The sequence below is a fragment of the Ambystoma mexicanum genome, chromosome 1p (assembly GCF_040938575.1).
Source record: "Ambystoma mexicanum isolate Mex_15411 chromosome 1p, UKY_AmexF1_1, whole genome shotgun sequence".
Lineage (NCBI taxonomy): Eukaryota > Metazoa > Chordata > Amphibia > Caudata > Ambystomatidae > Ambystoma > Ambystoma mexicanum.
In genome coordinates this window covers 1,271,787,127-1,271,807,813 of record NC_090921.1, presented here as the reverse complement: position 1 = coordinate 1,271,807,813, position 20,687 = coordinate 1,271,787,127, and the positions used below count along the sequence as shown (strand labels likewise).

Sequence of the window (20,687 nt, the reverse complement as noted above, 5' to 3'; positions counted from 1 at the left end):
TTAAATGTCAGAACCTGAGAACATGGGTTAAACAATCCGTGCAATACCATAACATCTCACTGCACAAGTGTTCCTGTAGCCATGGGATCACTTCAGTCTTGCAAGCTGTGGTCTAACAGTACTTCTCATTCTTTTTGCTTCTAGTTTTAATGAAATCAGCAAGTTTCATACCCAGATCCTGAGAGTGAAGGACCGAGACGAGTTTCCCATGATCCTTGTGGGCAACAAGGCGGACTTGGACCTACATAGACAGGTGAAGACTAGCTTTCACAGGCTCCTCGGGCCAACGTCCTGCTTAAGTGTCATTTGATTGCTGTGGGGTGTACAATTGCGCGATGCTATGGCTGCCCAGTCCTTCCTCAATAGGCAACAATGGCTACCCCTCAGCTGGCTGTTCATGCCAAGCCCCTGGGACTCTGTGCGTCCAGTTTGAATGTTCATGTAATCAGGCCTTCATCTGTTGCTCTCCCCTGCATTGTGTTTTTTTTTATCCAAAAGTATGTCAGACGAAATGTCTAAAGGTGCAAAAGTGGACTTCATCTATTTAATGGCAGTGTATTTTAGTTTGGGATCTGTGGATGTACACACCTGCCGTCTAGTGGTTGATCTGGAAATGTTTTTTAAACGTTCGAAAACAAGATGTGGCTGCCAACTGAATGATGTCACATTTTTATATAATGGTTACATGTCAAATTCCTCCTGCTTCTAGGTGCTGCGTTAATGAGTGTTTTTACTACCCAATTTTAGGAAAACAGACATTTCAACAGCAGTGTCGATCCTGCCTTTATCTGACCCTGGTGACTGCTGTTTATATATAAATGTCAGGGGTGAGGGCTTAACTCACTGAGCTACCTCACTGCCGTGTCTTTATGAGACTGTGGTAACGCCAGCCTTGACCACAGAATCTTTTTGAATTACTTTGCCCAACATCGCACTCTGAACTCCAAACGGACTCTCCTATTGTGTATTAAACAAATAGTTGCTGAATTTAAGGTGGAAATGCAATCCACGGGACAGCTGACGTTGGGTGGAGAAATGACCATCAGATGAAGTCCTTTTTTGAGTTGATTACATTTACCCATAATCAAATCCTAACATTTTCTGCAAAGGCCCTTGCATTCTCATGGTAAAGGGTTTTTAAGCCAGTGTTTTTCTCGCCAAAGAGGAAGCAATTAAGTGCTGTTCCCAGCGCAGTGTCCCATCACCAATGAACCATTAAATCTGACTATTCAGTCCTGAATATGATTGTTCTACTGACTTTAATGTACATCTTCAACTTCTGTCCCTTTCCATTAATAGTTGCTTCTTGGACAACCACTACTGCACGAGTAGGCTACATATTCAGAAAACCACATGCGTAACATCATTTTTAGACCACCTAATACTGCCCAGAACTGTTTTTTTCTGAACTTGTACCATCCCAGATGTCTTTAAGAACACCCAGTCTTCAAAACACGGTTCAAAGGTCTTTATTTTCGAAGACTAAAAAGGCTCGACAATATGACTGGAGGTGGCTGAAATGTGGCACACTAAAGACCGCCTCACTTGGGATTCCCACCTCCCTACCGCAGGCTTGCTTGCACCCCAGGTTGCCAACTAAAGGTGGGTAACTCCTACTATCTATAATTGTATCGGCGATGGTGGCCTGAAACTTTCGCCTTTTCTATCATACTCGCCCCATGGATCGGATTTCAATATTGTCTGTTTGGTCTGGTGCCTTTCCAACGGCACTGTTCTTTCCACTCTGCCCCTTTCACTGCCTTGCACTCCTCTCCTTCATGTTTCTTCTTCTTACTTACTCTGTCCTCTGTTCTTTGCTTCACTCCCTCCCTCTCTCCTCTCTCCTCTTCTCTTCCCCCTTACTACCTCCACTCTGTCCCTGTGATGGTCACACAATCCCCTTGCTTCTTCTCTCCCCTTTCTTTCCTTCAATCGTACTTCCTCCTCGCCCCTCTCTATTCTCTCTCCTCCAGTCGCCCCTATCTATTCTCTCACCACCAATTTCCTCTCTAGTCCTCTATAGACCACTCTTAACCCCCTCCACTCTCCCACCCCTGTCCCACCCCCAACCCTGTCATTCACCTCTTTCACTGCCACAGGGAGTCCCCTTTCTCTCTCGCACTTTTACTCCCTCCTTTTCCCGAACTTCAGCGCTATAGTGCCCTGCTCACCCTTTCACTACTCTCACTGCCTCCCCACTTCTCTCATACACACTTCTCGCACCCCACTCCTACACCCTTCACTAGCCTCACTCTTCTCCTAACACTCACCCCCACTCACACTAACTACTACTCCACTCCCCTATTCCTATATCTCTCTTTCACACCTTCTTTACACTCTCCACTTCCTACCCATAAATGGTAGCACTCTCACGAGTATCCCACTTTAGCTGAGCTCTGCCACCAACTTGCCAACACTCTGCTCTGCTGTCCGTCCTCCACCTGGACTCTCAGTCCACCTTCAGCTCCATCTCTTCTGTACAACCCACACTCTGCCCTTCCTGATGCCTGTGTTTATACTGTGGGGCAGGTGATGCAATGCCTTTCTCCCCTTCCCATTGGCTGCAGCACTCACCTGACATCTTGCACCAATCAGTCCCTGTCCTTTCCCCCAGGACGCAGGTGGGGGGCTTTAAAAATAAATCTGAGCCCCTCTCCTTTTTCCTGCATGGTTTTGGGGCATTGGAAAACACAGTGGTACCATTGTTGACATTTGTGGCACATGGGGGTGGATTTGTTGGGGCCTAGGGACCCCCCAAACTTCCACTTAACATATGTGGGGCAGGGCTAGTTCCGATGTTTATTTTATTGAGCCTCCGGCCCCAGGTTAAGGAGGACCCTTCTCTCTCTCCCCCCATCCACATGTGACCAATGACTCTGTCACACTTCCCCACTCTCGCCATCTTGGCTTTCTTTTGAATTTCACCTTCTCTTTAACTTGATCTTTAATAAAATACCAACATGGTCTTGCTTTTCTATTCATTTCCATGTACTGCATTGCTCCCAGTCGCAATTCCTGCTTTAATTTCCAAGCCTCTGGTGCCCAGTGCCGTTGTCATTCTTTTGCCCTGCTCTCTGCGAAGCATTGGAACGCCCTCCCACTCTGTATTCGCTCAATTACTTCACTTCAGCTGTTTCGCTCTTGATTAAAGTCCTTGCTTCTCCTGCGTAATGCAGCTTCTGTGACCCATTTTTGCTTTTTCATTTTTATTGTACCACTTCAATCGTTGCGCAGCACGCAGCTCTGTAATACTAAAAATGTAGTTCAATTATAGTTCCTTTTCACTAAAGTCGCCATTAAGAAAATAGGTCAATCTTATCCAGTCTCTTCTTTATTTAAGAACCACACAGGAATTAAAACTCATTTTTTGTTTCATTTTGTCTAAATTTAGGTCCACAGTTCCTCTTCCTGGAATGAGTGTGCATGTCATGAGGTCGACAAAAGTGAGAAGATCCCCATATTAGTGGTGTTTGGGGCCAAATTTACAGCCACGTGATTTGCTGGGATGATTTTTCTCAGTGTCTTGTTAGTGTTCAGCTATTAGGAGCTCGAGACATCTGTAAGTGCTGCCTATGTAAACACAACATGGCGGGAACATTAAAGTATATGCCACGGAGCTGGACCTCTATCTGATTAGTGGAAAAATTCTCACATTTCACAAACAGATTGCTTCCTTCTATGCGCGCCTTGTTTGCATATTTGGTTAGCCAGTTCCTGTGACTCTTGTAAGCTTAAGAAAATCTGCCGGTGGGTCTGTCTTATTTGCTTCCTATCTCTATCCAAACCCCAAAAATAAATGGCATTGTGTTTTCAGTCATTGGGAGATTACTTGATGTTCAATATTAGAAGTGGTAATAAAGAGTTTGTGTGTTTCACATCCTTGCTCCTTTAACTATTTAGCGGTAGTTTGCTGGTTCCATGAAAATTCCCTGCAGGTCACTGTTGCTGAGATCCAATTCCCCCAAGGTCCTGTTTGGTTGCTGCAGGAAATTTCGTGACGCCCCTCTGCTCCTCTCCTCAACCATGCTCTTGGCAAGGAACGCTCCTGCCCGTCGCGCCACACATCTGCAACGCCACCCTTCTCCTTTGGAGGGGACACTGCCACCAGCCCTGGTCTCCTGCCAGGACCCGTTCATAACCTCCCAAGTGCCCGACCCCCCCCTCCTCTCATTCCGCGGTGCCAACCCCATATAAAATACCATCTACCCACACCCTTGTCCTGACTCTTTACCTCTCACAACTCCACCGGTCCCCTCCAACCTCTTCCTGTGCATGTGGTCAAATCGCATGCGACAATCCTGACAGGCCATGAGTCGAACAAAGGCCTTTCTGGAATATGGCCACATGTAAAATGGGCATGTCGAGTTTATTTGCTTTCTTATCTTGCTCCAACAGAGGCTCTGTTATCAAGCAAGATGGAATTCAAAGGCCTCTTCTTTTTAGGCATGGCATGGCATTTTATGTTACTGGCATTCATACCGGACACTGCTGACGTTTGAGTGGTGTGCAGGTGCTCTGGCCATCTAAAACAAAGGGGAATGATTAGCTTAGAAAGTACAGGCATGCGGGGCGCTGTTGAGCAGCCGGCAAAATGGCTGCCCAGCCAAGGAGCTCCGTGGTCCACTGACCTCAATCCGTGAGCTACAGCGGAATCCTACATTATATAGCCCTGAAAACCTACTCTACAGCATCCCGAGACTGCGGGACACACACGGCCCAAAAACTGAAGAAAGGCACTCAGGCAGACCTGTGATACAACCATCTGCGCTGTCTGCTGCTTGAGGTCGCGCCGGGCCTACCTCCTGGGCTGTCGGCGTTTGGAGCGGCTGCGGCCCCGTGGTGTGCTGACCTGCTGCGCTGTGGGGGGCGCTGCCTGCGAGCCCCCAGGACCTGTTTGGAAGAGCTGCGGTGCTGCCGGGGAGCCTGGATCTGGACGGCTGTGCTGCGCCCCAGGGGCGAATCATCTGCCCCCCCCCCAGCTTGCCGCCGCGGGCCTTGGCTGACTGCGGGCGGCAATGGTAATAATAATTTAATAATAATAATAATAATTTGGCATTTATATAGCGCTACGAACCCTCAGGTATCTGAGCGCTGCTTATTATTACCCACGGAAGGATGAAAGGCTGAGTTTGGCCCTGCCGGGGTTCGAACCTGCGTTGGCAGGCTCTGCACGGATGTCAAAGCGTGGCTCTACTCGCTGTGCCACTTGACCGGCACTGGTAGGTGCCCCTGAGGGAGTGAGAGGGGGGTTGTTCCTGCTGCGGCCTGCCGCCTGGCGGGAGTGGCCTCCGCGGGACCTGGCGGCTGCGGTGAGGCCGTGGGATCTTTGGCCTCCTCCTCCCCCCTTTTCTCGCTGGCCTGCTGGGGCGCTGCGGTGGTCTCCCTCTCCCAGCCCCCTGCGCTCCGGACTGAGCCGGCGGGGGAACACCACCAGTTTGAGGCTGTCACGCGCCTCCCCGCCGCTCCCCTCCTGGAGCGGCGGGCCTGGCACCCGAGTGGCGCTGCTGGAGCGCTTAGAGGAATCGCAATACTCCTGCTGGCCCAACTACACCCCAAATGCATACCAGCTTGCCCTGTGGGCTGTGGGAGACGTGCTTAAAACAAAACACTACAGGGCTGCCCCTCGCCTGCTAATACAGCCCCCTGGAGTGCTGGTAGCCCCCCCTGAAGACTGAATCCTTATGGTGGGACTGGGAACAGGGTGCTTGCTCTGCCCAACCATACACACTGCGAGCAGGAGGACATATTTGCCTGGACACTATTGAGCTTCCCCGGTCCCACCCCATCAGCAACACTCAGCTCAGCACGTCCACAAAGCTAGTGAGAGACACACTGGACGCATTGGAGGTCGCCTGGTGCCCCCCAGCCCTGCCCTGACCGCTGTGCCCGCTGCCACCACAATCCATCCATCAGACTTCTTACAATACGGCCCCCTTCGCCGCTTAACGCCCACAGGGACCACACTGTCCTCACCCGGCCACGGGCGAGCTCTTCTCCCCCCCCCCCGGAGGGGGCAACCGTCCATATTGCCAGGCCTGGACTACCTAGGCTTCGGGGTCAGTGACGCTCTGCCACTCTCACTGGGGGCCTCTCAACCCACGGTCACCAACAAACCTGCCCACTGAGGCGCCACTCCCCATCACTGCAATGTCTAACAGATCACGGGGGACCAACAAGATTGGAGCTATGGACAAGTTTGCCATGGCCACGCCCAGGGCGGAGCAGGGCCCCTCTGCCGCAGGACATGAAGTGGCGAACATGCCGCCGGATCCCCCTCAGCCTGACCTCACAACAATGATGGAGTCCATCGCAAAAAACTTTGCAGCCTTTCATGAGAAGCTTGATGATATCAACGCGAATGTGGCCTTGCTAAAATCCAAATTAGACCAACATGGGGCCAGAATCACTGAGGCAGAACACAGAATCAGAACCAGTGAGGTCAGAGGTAATGCCTGACAAAATACAGTCACGGAGCTCGTGCGCGACATGAAGCAGGTCAAAGCTAAGCGCGATGACCTAGAATCTAGGTCGCGAAGAAACAACATTCGCATTGTGGGTGTTCCCGAATCAGCACTCGAGGGACGAATGGAACTTGCGGTCGAACAACTACTCAAAGATCTCCTAGACAACCCTGTGCTGTCACCGTTTTTCACAGTTGAGCAAGCGCACTGCACACTGGCACCCCACCCCAAGCCGGGCGACTTTCCCAGACCGATAATAGCAAAGCTCTTAAGCTACATAGACAGAGACCACATACACCGCCTAGCTAGGGAAAAAGCAGAACTAAGGCTAGACTCACAAATCATTAGGATCTTCCCAGACTTTTCTGTGGGGGTACAGATGGAGCGACAACAATTCGGAGGTGTGAAAAAAATGCTAAGAGATAGAAAAATGGAGTATGCGATGCTTTTCCCCACTCGCCTGAAATTCACTTACCGCAACAAACTCTACTTCTTCACGGTCCCGGATGAAGCTGTCCAGTTCATTGAGGCACAAATCCCACTAACGGAACTGGTGGAGGAACCAATGGACAATGATTAAGGCGGATGTTCCCTCAACTCTCATGATGGTCCGCCTTCTGGGTGCAGCCCGTTGTTCTTCCCCTTGGTTGTTCACCCCGTCCCCCCTGCTCCCCACCACTTGGAGCCAACTGTGTCCCAACGCTACCACCTTAAGAGCACCGCCAACGGAAGGGGAGAACATTCTGGATCCGCTTTGCTGTAGCTTTACACGCTGGGTTGGTACCCCAGCGGACCTGCCTCACCTGTATGCACCATGATTGGGTCTCATCTGGTTAGATCTCGAGTCTCAATGATAAGTTTGTTCTTGCAACCTAATGTATCATCAGCCATTCGCCGATATATAAGATGTTTCATCATGATAGTATTAACTAATGTTGTTCACACGGCAGCGGCGGCCCCCATTGCAGCTGCAATGCCTTCTAAGGTAGATTCTTTGAGTTTAAGCACCTGTTGGGCTATTGGTCGGGCGTCGCCGAGTTCGGGATGGCACGCGATTGTCCGCTCCATGGGTGGGAACTATCACACTGCTCGTTGGTATTGGGCGGTGAGGGTGGGGGTGGAAATGTTGGGGAATGTTATATAAAAATCAGCAGGAAAGAGGTGACTAGTTGTAAAAAGAGGCGTATTCACGCTGCAGCAGCGCATAGTGTGGAAGGCAGAGACAGATCCTTCAATTGGGATGTCCCATAAACTTCTCTCGTGTCTATTAAAATGATGATGTGGAATGTTCGGGGGTTAACTAATTTCACAAAGGCCCGAAGGATCACGGTGTATGCGCAGAGACATGGAATCAAGATACTCCTGCTGCAGGAGACGCATGCTCTGAGGCACCTTGCTTCAAACCTGGCACAGTCTTTGGGCCCTAATAGGTTCTATACACAGTACTCCACTCAATCCAGGGGAGTGTTGACCCTGATCCACAAATCAGTAGAATTTACACTCCACACGTCCCACATAGACACGGGGGGCAGATATGTGATCCTTCATTGTACACTGGCTAATGAGCAATGCTTGCTCGTAAACTCATATGGTCCGAACACTGACTCCCCGGAATTTATTGACAAGGTGGCCAATCTCCTTATGAGGTATGTGGAAGTCCCCATTGTATGGGGGGGACATGAATCTTATATTAGACAGTGTCCTTGATAGAACAGGCAACACCTGTAGAGCCATGTCTCGCGCCACCAAACGACTCCATACACATATGACGTCCCTGAATCTACATGACGTGTGGAGAACACTCCAACCCCAAGTGAGGGATTATACTTTTTACTCAACAGTACACGACAGCTCTTCAAGAATAGATATGTTGCTGGTGTCGGGTTGTTGGGTGGGTAGGATAGCAGACGTCAAGATACTAGCTTGCACACTCTCGGATCATTCCCTGGTGGTGATGCAGATCCAACTGGGGCCTGGACCACCCGCCCGCCCTGCCTGGCGTTTCAAATCCGAGGCTCTGCGCGACATAGTTTTCAAAGCCGAGATCCTATCGGATATAAACACCTTTTTTGAAAGTAACAAACGAAATGACACATCCGAAGGGACCCGCTGAGAAGCGTTTAAATATTAGAGGGATGTGCATCTCAAGGGAGGCTGGGGTGCTAAAAGCCATAAAACAGGCCTTACACACTTCCGAAACTAAGCTCAAAGCACTAGAACGAGAACATGCCTCTACACTCACTCCGACAACCTTGGCAAAGATTAGAGCAGAGCTTGAACTCTTTGAATCTCATGCCCTCAGCGAGATGTGGTACTTTCTCTGACACTGCCTCGCTCCCCCTCCGCCTTCGAGCTCGACCGGGGTCTCTCCAGGAGCTTCGCCGGGTGCTCGGCCTTCCTCTTACCCGACCCAGAGCGTTGGCTCGTGGTTGATGGTGCCGGGGAGGGTGCGCCCTGCCTGGTGCCCGTAGAGCCCGACCGTTTGGCGCTCCCGGTGCCAGCGGACTCGCGGTGCTTGGCCTTATGTTGGACCCCCGTCACCGGGGCGTCCTCAAAGGTCTTAGAAGACCGCTCGGATTTCTTCTTCTTCTTCTTCTCGCCGGACGGGCTCTTCCCTTCCAGCCAGTTGGCGAGACGTTGATGGCGGTCCTTCATGGTCCGCTCCGACATGTTGCCGCAAAACGCACAGTCCTTCTCCACGTGCGTCTTGTCTTCATGTAGGCAGTAAAGACAAAAGGAGTGTTCGTCTTCCTTAAAGACATTCTGCAGCTGGCATCCAGGGCAGACCCTGAACAGCTTTCCGGGCGTCGAGCTTCCCTTCTCCTGGGCCATGACCGAGATGGGCCTGAGAAACTTCTGGAGTCCTCCAAAAGCGTAGCTCGACGAATCTTCACCCTTGAGGGGCGTAGAACAATCCGACACGGGTCCCCGTTGATCGGATGGAGAGTCGGTGGAGCTTGAGGCTCTTTTGACCGAAAAAACCTGAAAAAAATAGCACTAACGCTCGAGAGCAATAGCACGAGGATCCCAACACATGAACGTGCGGTAAAAATCTGAAGATGGCTGCCAGAGGTGGGGCTTAGGTAGAGGGCAGTCATTGGCTGTGGTCAGTATGACGCAGAGACCAGTGATTGGTTACTACTACAAAAGACAGATCAGAAAAGAAACTGATACTGGTTTTTTCTTTACCGAGGATTCCCAGCCTGACGACGGGGAATATTCATGAGCATGTGAATCCATGCCAGACCCATGCTGGAGAACAACAGTTACAGGTAAGTAACTTGTTCCTTGCTCGGCCCTTGGCGGCGCGGCGGAATGGCGAGGGAGACAGACCTGGAAGAACTCTGGCCAGGTTGGTACGCGCAGAGGGAGGCAAGACCCGTATAGATAGCATCATAGACACGCAAGGCATGCGACACTGGTCCGATCAGGGCATAATTGACACCTTTGCAGACTTTTACGCTAGTCTGTACGGCCCCCAGCAAGAACACTCAGCCCACGACATGGAAGATCTGCTTGAACGTATCCCGATGACCTTTATTTCCAAAAGCACCAGAGAACAACTTTATGCCCCGTTCACTTTGGAAGAGATAGTCCAAGTTATTTCAGACCTCCGAAAGGGCAAGGCCCCGATGGGCTCACATCAGAGTTTTACCAAGAACACGTTGCCATTTTGGCACCCATAATACACGAGGTATGGGCCGAATTACTCCACCTAGCCGCCCTTCCCCGCTCCTTAAAGGGATAGTCCAGTAAAAAAAAATATTTTAAAAATAGATGGGCAACATTAAAAAATAATACTAGCACTTTTTTTTTAAACTTCCTATGTAAAATTTTGAGCTATTCAAGCTCACAATTCGCAAAAGCAAGCACATGGGCGCATCCATTTTGTGAAATGGATGCCCGCCTGTGCTGACTTTTGCTTTTGCGGCACTAATGAAGGAAAAGCCAGCCAGCTGTAGTAAACAAAAGCTACCGCTGGGTGGCTTTTCCTTCATTGGTGCTGTACGCGGAGGACGGGGACCGGAGACCAGAGCAGGAAAGCTGCAGCTGAATCTCGGTAAGTGCTATTTATTTAAAAAAAGAAAATAAGCACTAGCTGCGGTTTTTTTTTTCTAAGTTTTCCGGGCTGGAGGAGCCCGGAAAACTTAGAAATAAAACCGCAGCTTTAAAAACGTTGTATTTATGTTTGCGGTCGCTTTTGAAGCGACCGCAAACATAAATACAACGTTGTGTTTGAAAACGCTGCGGTTTTTCTTTCCAAGTTTCTCTGGCTGAGAAACTCGGAAAGAAAAACCGCAGCGTTTTCAAACACAACTGCGTTGTGTTTCTGCCTGCTGTGGCTATCACTTTGGGTCTCCGGTGCTCCCCCAGGGGAGCACCGGAGACCCAAAGTGAAAGCCAAGGTAGGCAGAAACACAATGCGGTTGTGTTTCTGCCTAAATCTGCTTTCCCATTTGGGGCTCTCGGGCCGGAGCCCGAGAGCCCCAAATGGGAAATCAGATTTAGGCAGAAACACTGCAGCATTTAGCATTTCCCATTTGGGGCTCTCGGGCCCCCCGTGGGGAGCCCGAGAGCCCCAAATGGGAAATCAGCTGTAGGCAGAAACACTGCGGCATGTAAACACAACCGTGTTGTGTTTCTGCCTGCCTTGGCTTTCACTTTGGGGAGCACCGGAGACCCAAAGTGATAGCCACAGCAGGCAGAAACACAACGCGTTTGTGTTTGAAAACGCTGCGGTTTTTCTTTCCGAGTTTCTCAGGCTGAGAAACTTGGAAAGAAAAACCGCAGCGTTTTCAAACACAACGTTGTATTAATGTTTGCGGTCGCTTCAAAAGCGACTGCAAACATAAATACGTTTTAAAGCTGCAGTTTTATTTCTAAGTTTTCCGGGCTCCTCCAGCCTGGAAAACTTAGAAAAAAAAACGCAGCTAGTGCTTATTTTAAAAAAAATAAATAAATAGCACTTACCGAGATTCAGCTGCAGCTTTCCTGCTCTGGCTCCGGTCCCCGTCCTCCGCGTACAGCACCAATGAAGGAAAAGCCACCCAGCGGTAGCTTTTGTTTACTACAGCTGGCTGGCTTTTCCTTCATTAGTGCCGCAAAAGCCAGCCCAGGCGGGCATCCATTTCACAAAATGGATGCGCCCATGTGCTTGCTTTTGCGAATTTTGAGCTTGAATAGCTCAAAATTTTACATAGGAAGTTTTTTTAATAAAAGTGCTAGTATTATTTTTTTAATGTTGCCTATCTATTTTTAAAATACATTTTTTACTGGACTATCCCTTTAAGAGAAGCCCTGATAACTGTTCTTCCCAAGATGGGAAAAGCACTAGACTAATGCGGTTCTTATAGGCCCTTATCGCTTATAAATACGGACATGAAATTCTTTGCTAAGGTAATAGTGAACAGGTTCCTCCCAATCATGCCACATCTGGTCCATGCGGACCAAAGTGGATTTGTCCCCGGCCGCTCAACTGCTCTCAATATTCGCTTACTTTTCAATGTGATGTCCAGAATTCACCCGATGGCTGACGCAGAAGCGGTCACACTAGACGCCCTGAAGGCAGTTGACATGGTTTCCTGGCAATACATGTGGGCAGTGCTGGAGAAAATGGGAGTGGGACCACATATAATCTCCTACATAAAACTGCTGTATACAGAATCAATGGCCAAAGTCCTGGTAAACTCCCTGACATCTTCCCCCCTTTGCACTACATAGGGGCACCCGTCAGGGTTGTCCGTTCTCCCCTATTCTATTTGCGCTCGCCATTGAGCCCATGGCGGACAACGTCAGGGATCGACACACCCGCAAGGGCATACGCCTACAAGACACGCCGGAAATCATTTCACTATACGCCGATGATGAACTCTTGTATGTCAGAAACCCATCCATACATTTAGATGTCCGCAAGAAATGGCAACATATGACCCTTTCCTATGAAAAGGGGGGCTTCGCGGCCCCAGACTTAACACTGTATTGGATTGTGGCACAGACCCAATACGCCACACACTGGTACGCTCACTCGCACCCGCCCCCACAGGTGAAAGTAGAGAAACTGGCGGGAGAGGGAGCCAACATTATGACCCTAAGATTGCATCACACGTTTCAAACTGATGCCCCAGCGGACCCTGTGGCTACCACGATCAGGGCATGGAACAGTCTATTGCACTCGCACCCGGAGCATCGCCCATACTATAAGTGGCTCCCCATCTGGCAATTCCCGGGACTCTCCTCCACACATGCTAGACACCCCCTACAACACTGGGCGGACCTGGGCTATCGAGCACTAACAGATCTATACCCGAATGGTAAATTCATCAGCCCTCAGACATGGCGCCCCGAGCACTCTGGCTCAGGGGTAAAGCTGCTACAATACTTTAGACTAAGAGCGGCAGTCCGAGAAATGTGGTCCTCCTATCCAGATGAGCCCCCGGACTCACTTGAGATCCAATACATAGCCAACTCGGCTGGTGGCAGGGGCATAACATCAGCTCTATATAAAATGCTGTTTGGAAAATCAGGAGACGCAGCCCTCAAACCGCTGGAAGAGTGGGCGGGGGGCTGGGATTGGAAATGACTGAAGCCATGTGGAGCAAAATGTGCGAGCACACGCGTAAAGTTTCCCTCAATGCCAGATTCAGGTGCATACAATAGAAACTTCTCAATAGACTATATTACACACCACATAAAGTAGCGAAATTCACACGCACCCTGACCCACACCTGCCCAAAATGCAGATCTGAAGGGGCAGACCATATTCATATGTTCTGGCCCTGCAATGCGATTGGTGCGTTTTGGATGGAAGTGACGAATGCACTTTCAGAGATAATTGGGACCCCGGTGGAGCTCGACCCACTAGCCTTGATGTTTGGAATATGGTCCGGGGGTGATGCAAAAAAAATGTCCACATTTTTTAATATAAGCGCCATAGTGCCCAAAAAATGTATATTGCAATGCTGGAAGCGCCAATTCCCCCCCACCCCTACATTTGAAATGTGGTTGAAATCCCTCACTTGGACACAAACGTGCAAAGAGGAATACATTGGCTCCCTCTCCACGACGTCTCGCCCCAAAAATGTGTGAGTTCTGCAGTTATCTGAATAACAAGGACGATGTTGAGTGGAGATCCATCCCCTCGCCCGGCCTGCTTGGTGCCTTCTGAGTCCTGAACGCTGCACGCTCTATCGAGCGGACTGCTCACCCCCCGCCCCCCTGTGTACTGCTCGAACAATTGTAAGATTTGACTGTCAATGGGACATTGTTGTTCCTTTCTGTCTCTGTGAAATGCATGCTGTACCTGTCGCAACTTCCTGCCAATAAATAAAAGTTTGAAAAAAAAAGAAAGTACAGGCATGGGTTTAAGGGCCTTTCACTACTGATAGTCTCGGATTTAGTACTCCTTTGTATCTGCAACATATTTCTAAGTGAACCAGCGATTCAGTCTGATGGGATTTAACACCTGCTGGACGCTCTTCCAACACCGCGGCATTACCATCCTGATTAAATGGTGAATACATAATGCCGTAGGACTACCCCATTGGTGATACTGTGCACCTTAAGCAATGGAAGACTCTCGGAATCCATTATAAATGAGTAACATTACATTCCTGTATAGAGCTTGAAGACAGATCCCGCCTGCTTCTAAACTCTGCTATAATGGTCTTGTTACCCAGGAATTTGATGAGCAGGAGCTAAAAGCAGCTTATGGGACTTGGGAATCACCAGTAAGCAGGTGCTAAGCTACATAGCATGCCAGAAAATTGAAGTTCCACACCTGATTCAAACTATTAACCTTATGCCCATGATGTGAGATCCATTATGTTTTAAATGTCTAAGGGTGGCCGGATGCCCATTCCCAAACGCAGACAGTGAATGTTACATAGGAACGCTTATATGGTGCCTGTGGACCTGGGTGTGAAACGTAGCTCGGCAGTTGTAGATCTCCAGTCTAACCAGACCAAAGAAAACGCTAAATAGCTCCACCCAGTTTATTGGTACTTTGCATACAATGGATCAGAGTCCAACCCCGGTGGCAGTGCCTTGAAGCTGCAGGAAGACATCTCTTGGAAAAAAAGAAAAAAAATGTAGCTCAAAATGAAAGACGTAATATCGAATATTTAAGAAGGTGGCGACAGCAGTATGGGAAAAACCATTGAGGCATATACCAGTTGACATTACGATAATGACCGATGCAATTCTGACTGCATTGCGGAGCACACATGGCAGGCTTAAAGTGCAGTGCAAAATGAACATATTTAGGAAAAAAAACTTAACATCAGCTGCGAGCAGAGACACGGGCTTCTCTGTCTTTTGGGTCCGAGTTAAGTAAAAGGCACTTTTTGGTCAAATGTAAAATATCCCAACAACATATTCAACCACGAAACTAGGCCAGACCCACTTATACTGCCACTTTTATGAGCCATGTTCTCTGCAGGCTGAGTACCTGCAAGAGCACGCAATCTATATTCCTGCCACAAATTGGCATCGGACCAGCATGTACTGACTATTTTCAACAGCAAAGTCCTGGACCACAGATTGCTTTGCTTCAAGCAAATATGCAAAAGTTAGGCGTGTGTGTCTTGCTTTTCGAGCTTGTCTCTGGGAAACGCTCCTTTGTTTGACTATTGAGTGATGTATGTGTATGATTTTTCCCATCTGTCTCTAATTTTCGCAGTGCTCGGGGAAAATTATGCTTCTGCTTGCAGACCGATTTGGACACAATCTTAATTGCCAAAGTTTGTAGGAAGTCCTGCTGCAGCTGGTTTGCAAGAAAGTGTATCGAAAGTTGCTAACAGTTCTGACCCTTCTGCAGTGTCTCAATGATAGAAGCTTCGTGTGGAGAGAAACCTTATCACTCTGCTTCTAACCGACACTGTATCCTGTCTGTGAAGACTCTGTGACAGCCAAGGAAGGAACTGCTTTACAAATGTGAAATTGTGATTACAGTATGAAACCACTGAAAATGCACATATGCTCAAATTAGTTTGACAATAAATATTGTAAACCTGTATGGTTTGTCAACACATTGTGTTAGGAGTTATATAAATAAACTATCATATCATATCATAACCTGTAAATAGAGAAGAAGAAATAATGAGCTATTGTGCACCTTAAATTAGACTACAACTTTCAAAAGGGCAAGTGAGTGGATGGTTGAATCGAGTGGGCGGGGGTTCTTAAACATGCAATTCCTGGATGATATAGGGTGCAGGTGGGGTATGTGTGGCGATCTGGGAGAACCTAGTTCGTATAAACTAGCAGAGTTTCTCTGTACACGCATTCTATTTCGTTGTTCAACAGGGCAATGCATTCACTTTGTAAGGGTGGTGCTTGGGCCCATGCACAAAATGTCTTGTAAACACATTAGGCTTTAGTCCCCCTCTTAAAAGGTTTATTTTAGAACCTGCTCAGGGGAGGTTGACTTGGTGTGAAGTAGAGTTAACTAGAGCAAAGTTGGTTAATAAATTATGGTCCACACTGGTAAATACAAACATATACTAGAGTTTGAACACACGCAAGCAGTGACACAATACTGGTAAGCAAAATCACCATAACACTGATATAGCAACCACAGTTTGGTAACACCCAAATGGGTTACCTACCACTTTAGAATTCAAAACATTCATAGGAATATGCAGTGTAAATGGCTAAAGTGGGATTGGGGGTTGGGAGATTAAGGGTAGTTTCACAAGCCTTAAAAGGGCTAGTATACCTTAACACGTTGGAACACTGCTTAGGAAGTCCATCCCTGCCCTGTTGGGAGTGGAATCTTTTATAATCAGTGATCTTATTAGGCCAGGTTCTTCAAACAGACACTGTATAAAGCTCTGTTAGTCCCCGTGCACGTGGGGGAGGGCGCCTAAGTAGCAGCATACATTGGTTCCACACATTTTACGTTCAGCATCAATTTAAGCCATCTGGTTGCAGGAAGCCCTTTCTTGTGGCGAGAGACCGTGGCAGCAGCAGGTTGGCGAGTACCCAGTAGAGTTCCAAGGAGGAGAATGATGATGACCTTTGTATTTATTGAGCACGGACCTGGCTTCGAGAAGCAGTGGAACACTATAGAGCAATAACAACGGAGCGATTTACTGAGGTATACAACAATACAGATGAATAACGGAGTGCTTTTCTGAGGTAGCAACAGAACAGATATACAGCGGGGGTAGGATACAGAGGAGCACAGAAGAGGGGCACAGCTGTACAGGGTGGTGGGGAGGAGAAGGGTGGGCAGAATTTAGCGAGTCAGATGGCACAGGGAACAAAGTGATGTCCTAGGTGTTGAGGAGGAGAGACTCCTTGAAGAGGTGGGTTTTGAGTTCATTTCTGAATTGTAGGAGAGTGCGGGTAAGGCTGATGCTTGCAAGGGAGGTTTCATAGTCTTGGGGCTTAGGGGAGGTTTCATAGTCTTTGGGCGTAGGCAGAGAAGGCTTTGTTTTCTGGTCCTTTCCTTTTTGCAGGAGCGGATTTCAAGTCTGCACGTGTCCTCTGGAGGAGCCCTGTCCGTTGGAGATGCTGAGTTTCTCTGTGAGGTAGCTGGGTGACTTGAGGGCGACTGCCTTGTAGATGATGCAGCAAGACTTGAAGGTGATTTGCGCGTGCAGTGGGAGCCAGTGAAGGTCGATGAGGGCTGGGGTGATGTGTCGTATCTGCATAGACCTTTGATGGGGAGTGCAGCCGCGTGTAGGACTCTTGTCAGGGGCACAAGGGAGGACGACCAGAGGCCTCTCAGGTGTGCATTGCCCCCTTCCAGGTGGGATAGGACCAGTGCTTGAATGGTGGATCTAAAGCTGTCCGGAGGGAGGAAGGGCTTGACTTTCCATTTTCCAGTGATGAGGCAGTAAGGGGCCTGTACAAAGCTGCAGTCCTGTTCCAGGCTGGAGCAATTCAATTGCAGATCCGGTGACGACTCTGACCTTGGAAAAGCAATTGATGCAGTGCAGGCCTTCAGACTGGTTGGTCCCACCAGAGGAGGAAGGCACCTGCTTCAGGTATTCCCCGTCGATTGGAAGACAGAAGTCCAGTATCACAGTAGCAATCTTCCGGCGGTTCTCTAGCGCTCTTTTGGCTCCAGCTGCTCAGACCATGTGATAGATGCTCTTGAATGACTCTGGGTACTCCTTTCATACCGAGTTCTTGCTGGCGGGGGGGGGGGCAGCCCACCTATGGACGAGACCTGCAACATCTAGGCACAATCAGGAGCAACCTGCCATCACACATTCTACCCAGCAACATGTGCCCTGCCCGAAGTGTGCATTGGGTCCGGCCAGTCCCAAAACCGAGTTTGTCAGTTCACATGCACATAGCACTGACTGGGAGTGCTGCTTTGCAAGGCTCCCACTCAAGTGCATGTCATTATATGGCAATTTCCAACCGGAAGAGGAAGGTAGATGACCAGCAAAGAAGATGGCACAAAGAACAGGGCTTTTATCACAAGGAGCAGCCATTTTGAATATTTGGTACTCAACAATGCATTACCGATGTACAAAATTAAATAATGGTGCACTGTGAAAATGCAGAAAAACTGTTCACAGGGAGTTTATTTCAAGAAAATTAAAGGGACATAAAATATTTCTGTAGCATTCCATTAAAAGTAGCTTGTGCTTTACTATAAAAATAAAGGTGAAAAACGAATGGAGACATTCCCTGAATTGGTAACAAGGGCTGCCAACCAGTGCACCCAAAACAAAATGAGAGAAACAGGTGAATGAGTTGGAAAAGCCTAACTCGCCCCAAAATTCAACAAGGGACCAGGGAAAAACAGGTATGCTGCGGGACTCCATTGAAATCAATAAAGGAAAGTCACAAAAAGAAACCATTAAAACACCACCTGAAAGCAATGTTCGAGTTTTCATTCTCTCACTAGTTTTATGGTAAGCTGTATCATTTGGACTAAGTTTCTGAAAATGTTTCAGAACTCTTTTCTCAGTCTTACTTACACACTTTGGTACTCTTGACTAATAGTCCCAAAATGCATTGGCTTTACTTCCCTTCTCCTGCAGTCTTTATTTTCCAATTTGGTTATTTACCGACATTTGTCATAATTCAAGGACTATGCTTTCTTTCTCTGTCTTTACTGGACACTTGGTACGTAATCTACAATTCTAGCTATCATTGTCGCTCACTCTTCATTTGAATGTGTGGGTATTTTAACTACATTTCTAATGTGTATAATCTGGCCCAGATTTTGTACTCTCACCCACTATGTCTCTCTTTTTATCCTTTTCTTGTTCCATCTCCGGGTTTCCTGAGAACTTCCACATAGTGTTTTTTCAGCTTTTTCATGCAACAGCTCTCTGCTCTCCAGATCAGTTGCATCACTCGAGCTCTGACAGAACCTCTTGTGCGGTAGCATCTCAGTGGCCCTTAATCCTCTGGTGACGCTCTCTCCAAGACTCTCTACCAACGTTCAAGTCTCGGAACTCATCCAACAACTTGGAACCTCTGAAAGCTTTCTCTGGTAGGTCAGAAAAAGGAGACAATAGGGGGTATTGCCAACCTTTTAAACAGTGTTGGCGCAGAAGAAGGAGACCAACTTGTTACTTCCATTTGTGACTTGTGTTTATTTAATAAAAGGTGAAAATGGCTAACTTTCCCTAAGCTATGTGTTTCCCTACCCAACAAAACTAACTAGGGTGATCGTCAGTTGTCTGTGAGTCAGAAATAAGTGTCTACCGTCCAAAAACGAAGCTAAACTGGCCCTTCTACTGAACAAAACCAACTAAGTCACAGGAGAATGACTCCCTTCTCCTGTGGGCTGATTTTTTCAATAACTTTCTTCAATATTTGTCTCTGATCAGGTGGTACAATTTGTGGAAATGGGACTTTCCTGTGTTCCTTCTTTTGCTTGTCTTGACCTCTAGATATGTTATGGATTTGATCTCTTGTTACTTACGGTTTCTCTGCTCTTGGTTTCTCACACAACTTATAAAGTATTTAGTCTTTCATTGTGCACGCTTTTTCTTGGTCAGTATCAATTATATTCTTCTCATTAGAATTTCCATTCTCTTTATACTTTGCCAGCATTTGTTTATACATTTTACTCTCCTTCCACTCTGTTGATTACTGGGACAAGTAAGGACTCTCCAGAAAGGGTTTGTATTCTATTTACCACTTTGTATCTCAATGAGACAAGTATGAGTTTGCCAGTGATAATGGTCACTCTTCGTATGCCTCTGTGGTGTACTGGGACTAGTATGATTTACCCGGTAATGTATATCACTCTTTTTCTCAGGTTTTTCTCTCGCTGTTATGAGTATCTGTTCTCCAGTGATCTGTCCCACTCTTCATCAACTCCCCTATTACTGGGACCAGTTTGAGTTTGCCAATCATCGCGCACTGAAACGGGTATGAGTGCACCAATCGTTATATTTGTTTCTCTCACTGGTTCAATTATGAGTACACCAATCGTATATTCGCCCCTCTCCCTGGATCTCCCACTCACCCGTTACCTTCTTTATAATGGGGATGCGTCACTGGGTTGGTGTTCTCCTCTGTCCTTTCTTTCCTTCTTGTCAGGGTGGCTCTCCCCCTTAGTTCTCCTCCCTCTCTTGCCATGTTCTTCAGCACAAGCAATCTTTGCTTCGGTACGGGATTTCTCAGTCTCTAGCCTGCTTCTCGAACGGGGCGGCCTGTGCACCTGTCCACTGGGGCTTTCTCCAAGCTTGGGAAGCAGCGTTCCCCCATGTTCGTCAGCGTGACTCCAGCAGCTGATTTGAAACTCCCGGGTCTCTCTCTCGTTCTCTCGCCTTCCATATTTATGACGCTGCGCTGGGACTTCCCCGGCGTAGCATACACGTCCTTCTTCTGTGTCTTACTTCTGTTCATTATTAATCCAGTGGTTTTCTATATCGCAGTGCCAGCTGAGTAATTCTCTTCAGGCTTTATGAAAGTTCCCACATTACAATAGACTACATCCACTGATATTTCATAGTTTCTGTCAACAGATGTTTTTATTTCAGTTTGAAAGAGGGATTGGGTAGGTAGTTCTCGACGGGAATGGGTGTGCCTGTCCCCAAGGGGGGAGTCTCTCCCAGTGAGGTCCTGCTTGCCTCTAGCTCTAGGGAAGGTATAGCGTAGCAAGCTCACCTCCCTAGCCTCACATGGAAAGACTCCCCCTTGGGGAGAAGTAACTGAATCCCGTGATTCGTCACACTGCCTCTTGGGACTAGCCCAATGAAAATCTGAGCATTCTCAGAGTCCTCTCTTCTCCATGCTTTGGTAGCT

General features: G+C 48.1%; 1 protein-coding gene across 1 annotated transcript in view; it reads left to right on the top strand.

Moving 5' to 3' along the window:
* The window catches only part of RRAS (RAS related), a 138,414-nt gene that overhangs the window by 79,650 nt on the left and 38,077 nt on the right, over positions 1–20,687 (top strand). The window contains exon 4 of the mRNA XM_069605182.1: positions 145–253. Coding sequence (XP_069461283.1) covers positions 145–253 — 109 coding nt within the window. The remainder of the gene's footprint in view (positions 1–144; positions 254–20,687) is intronic.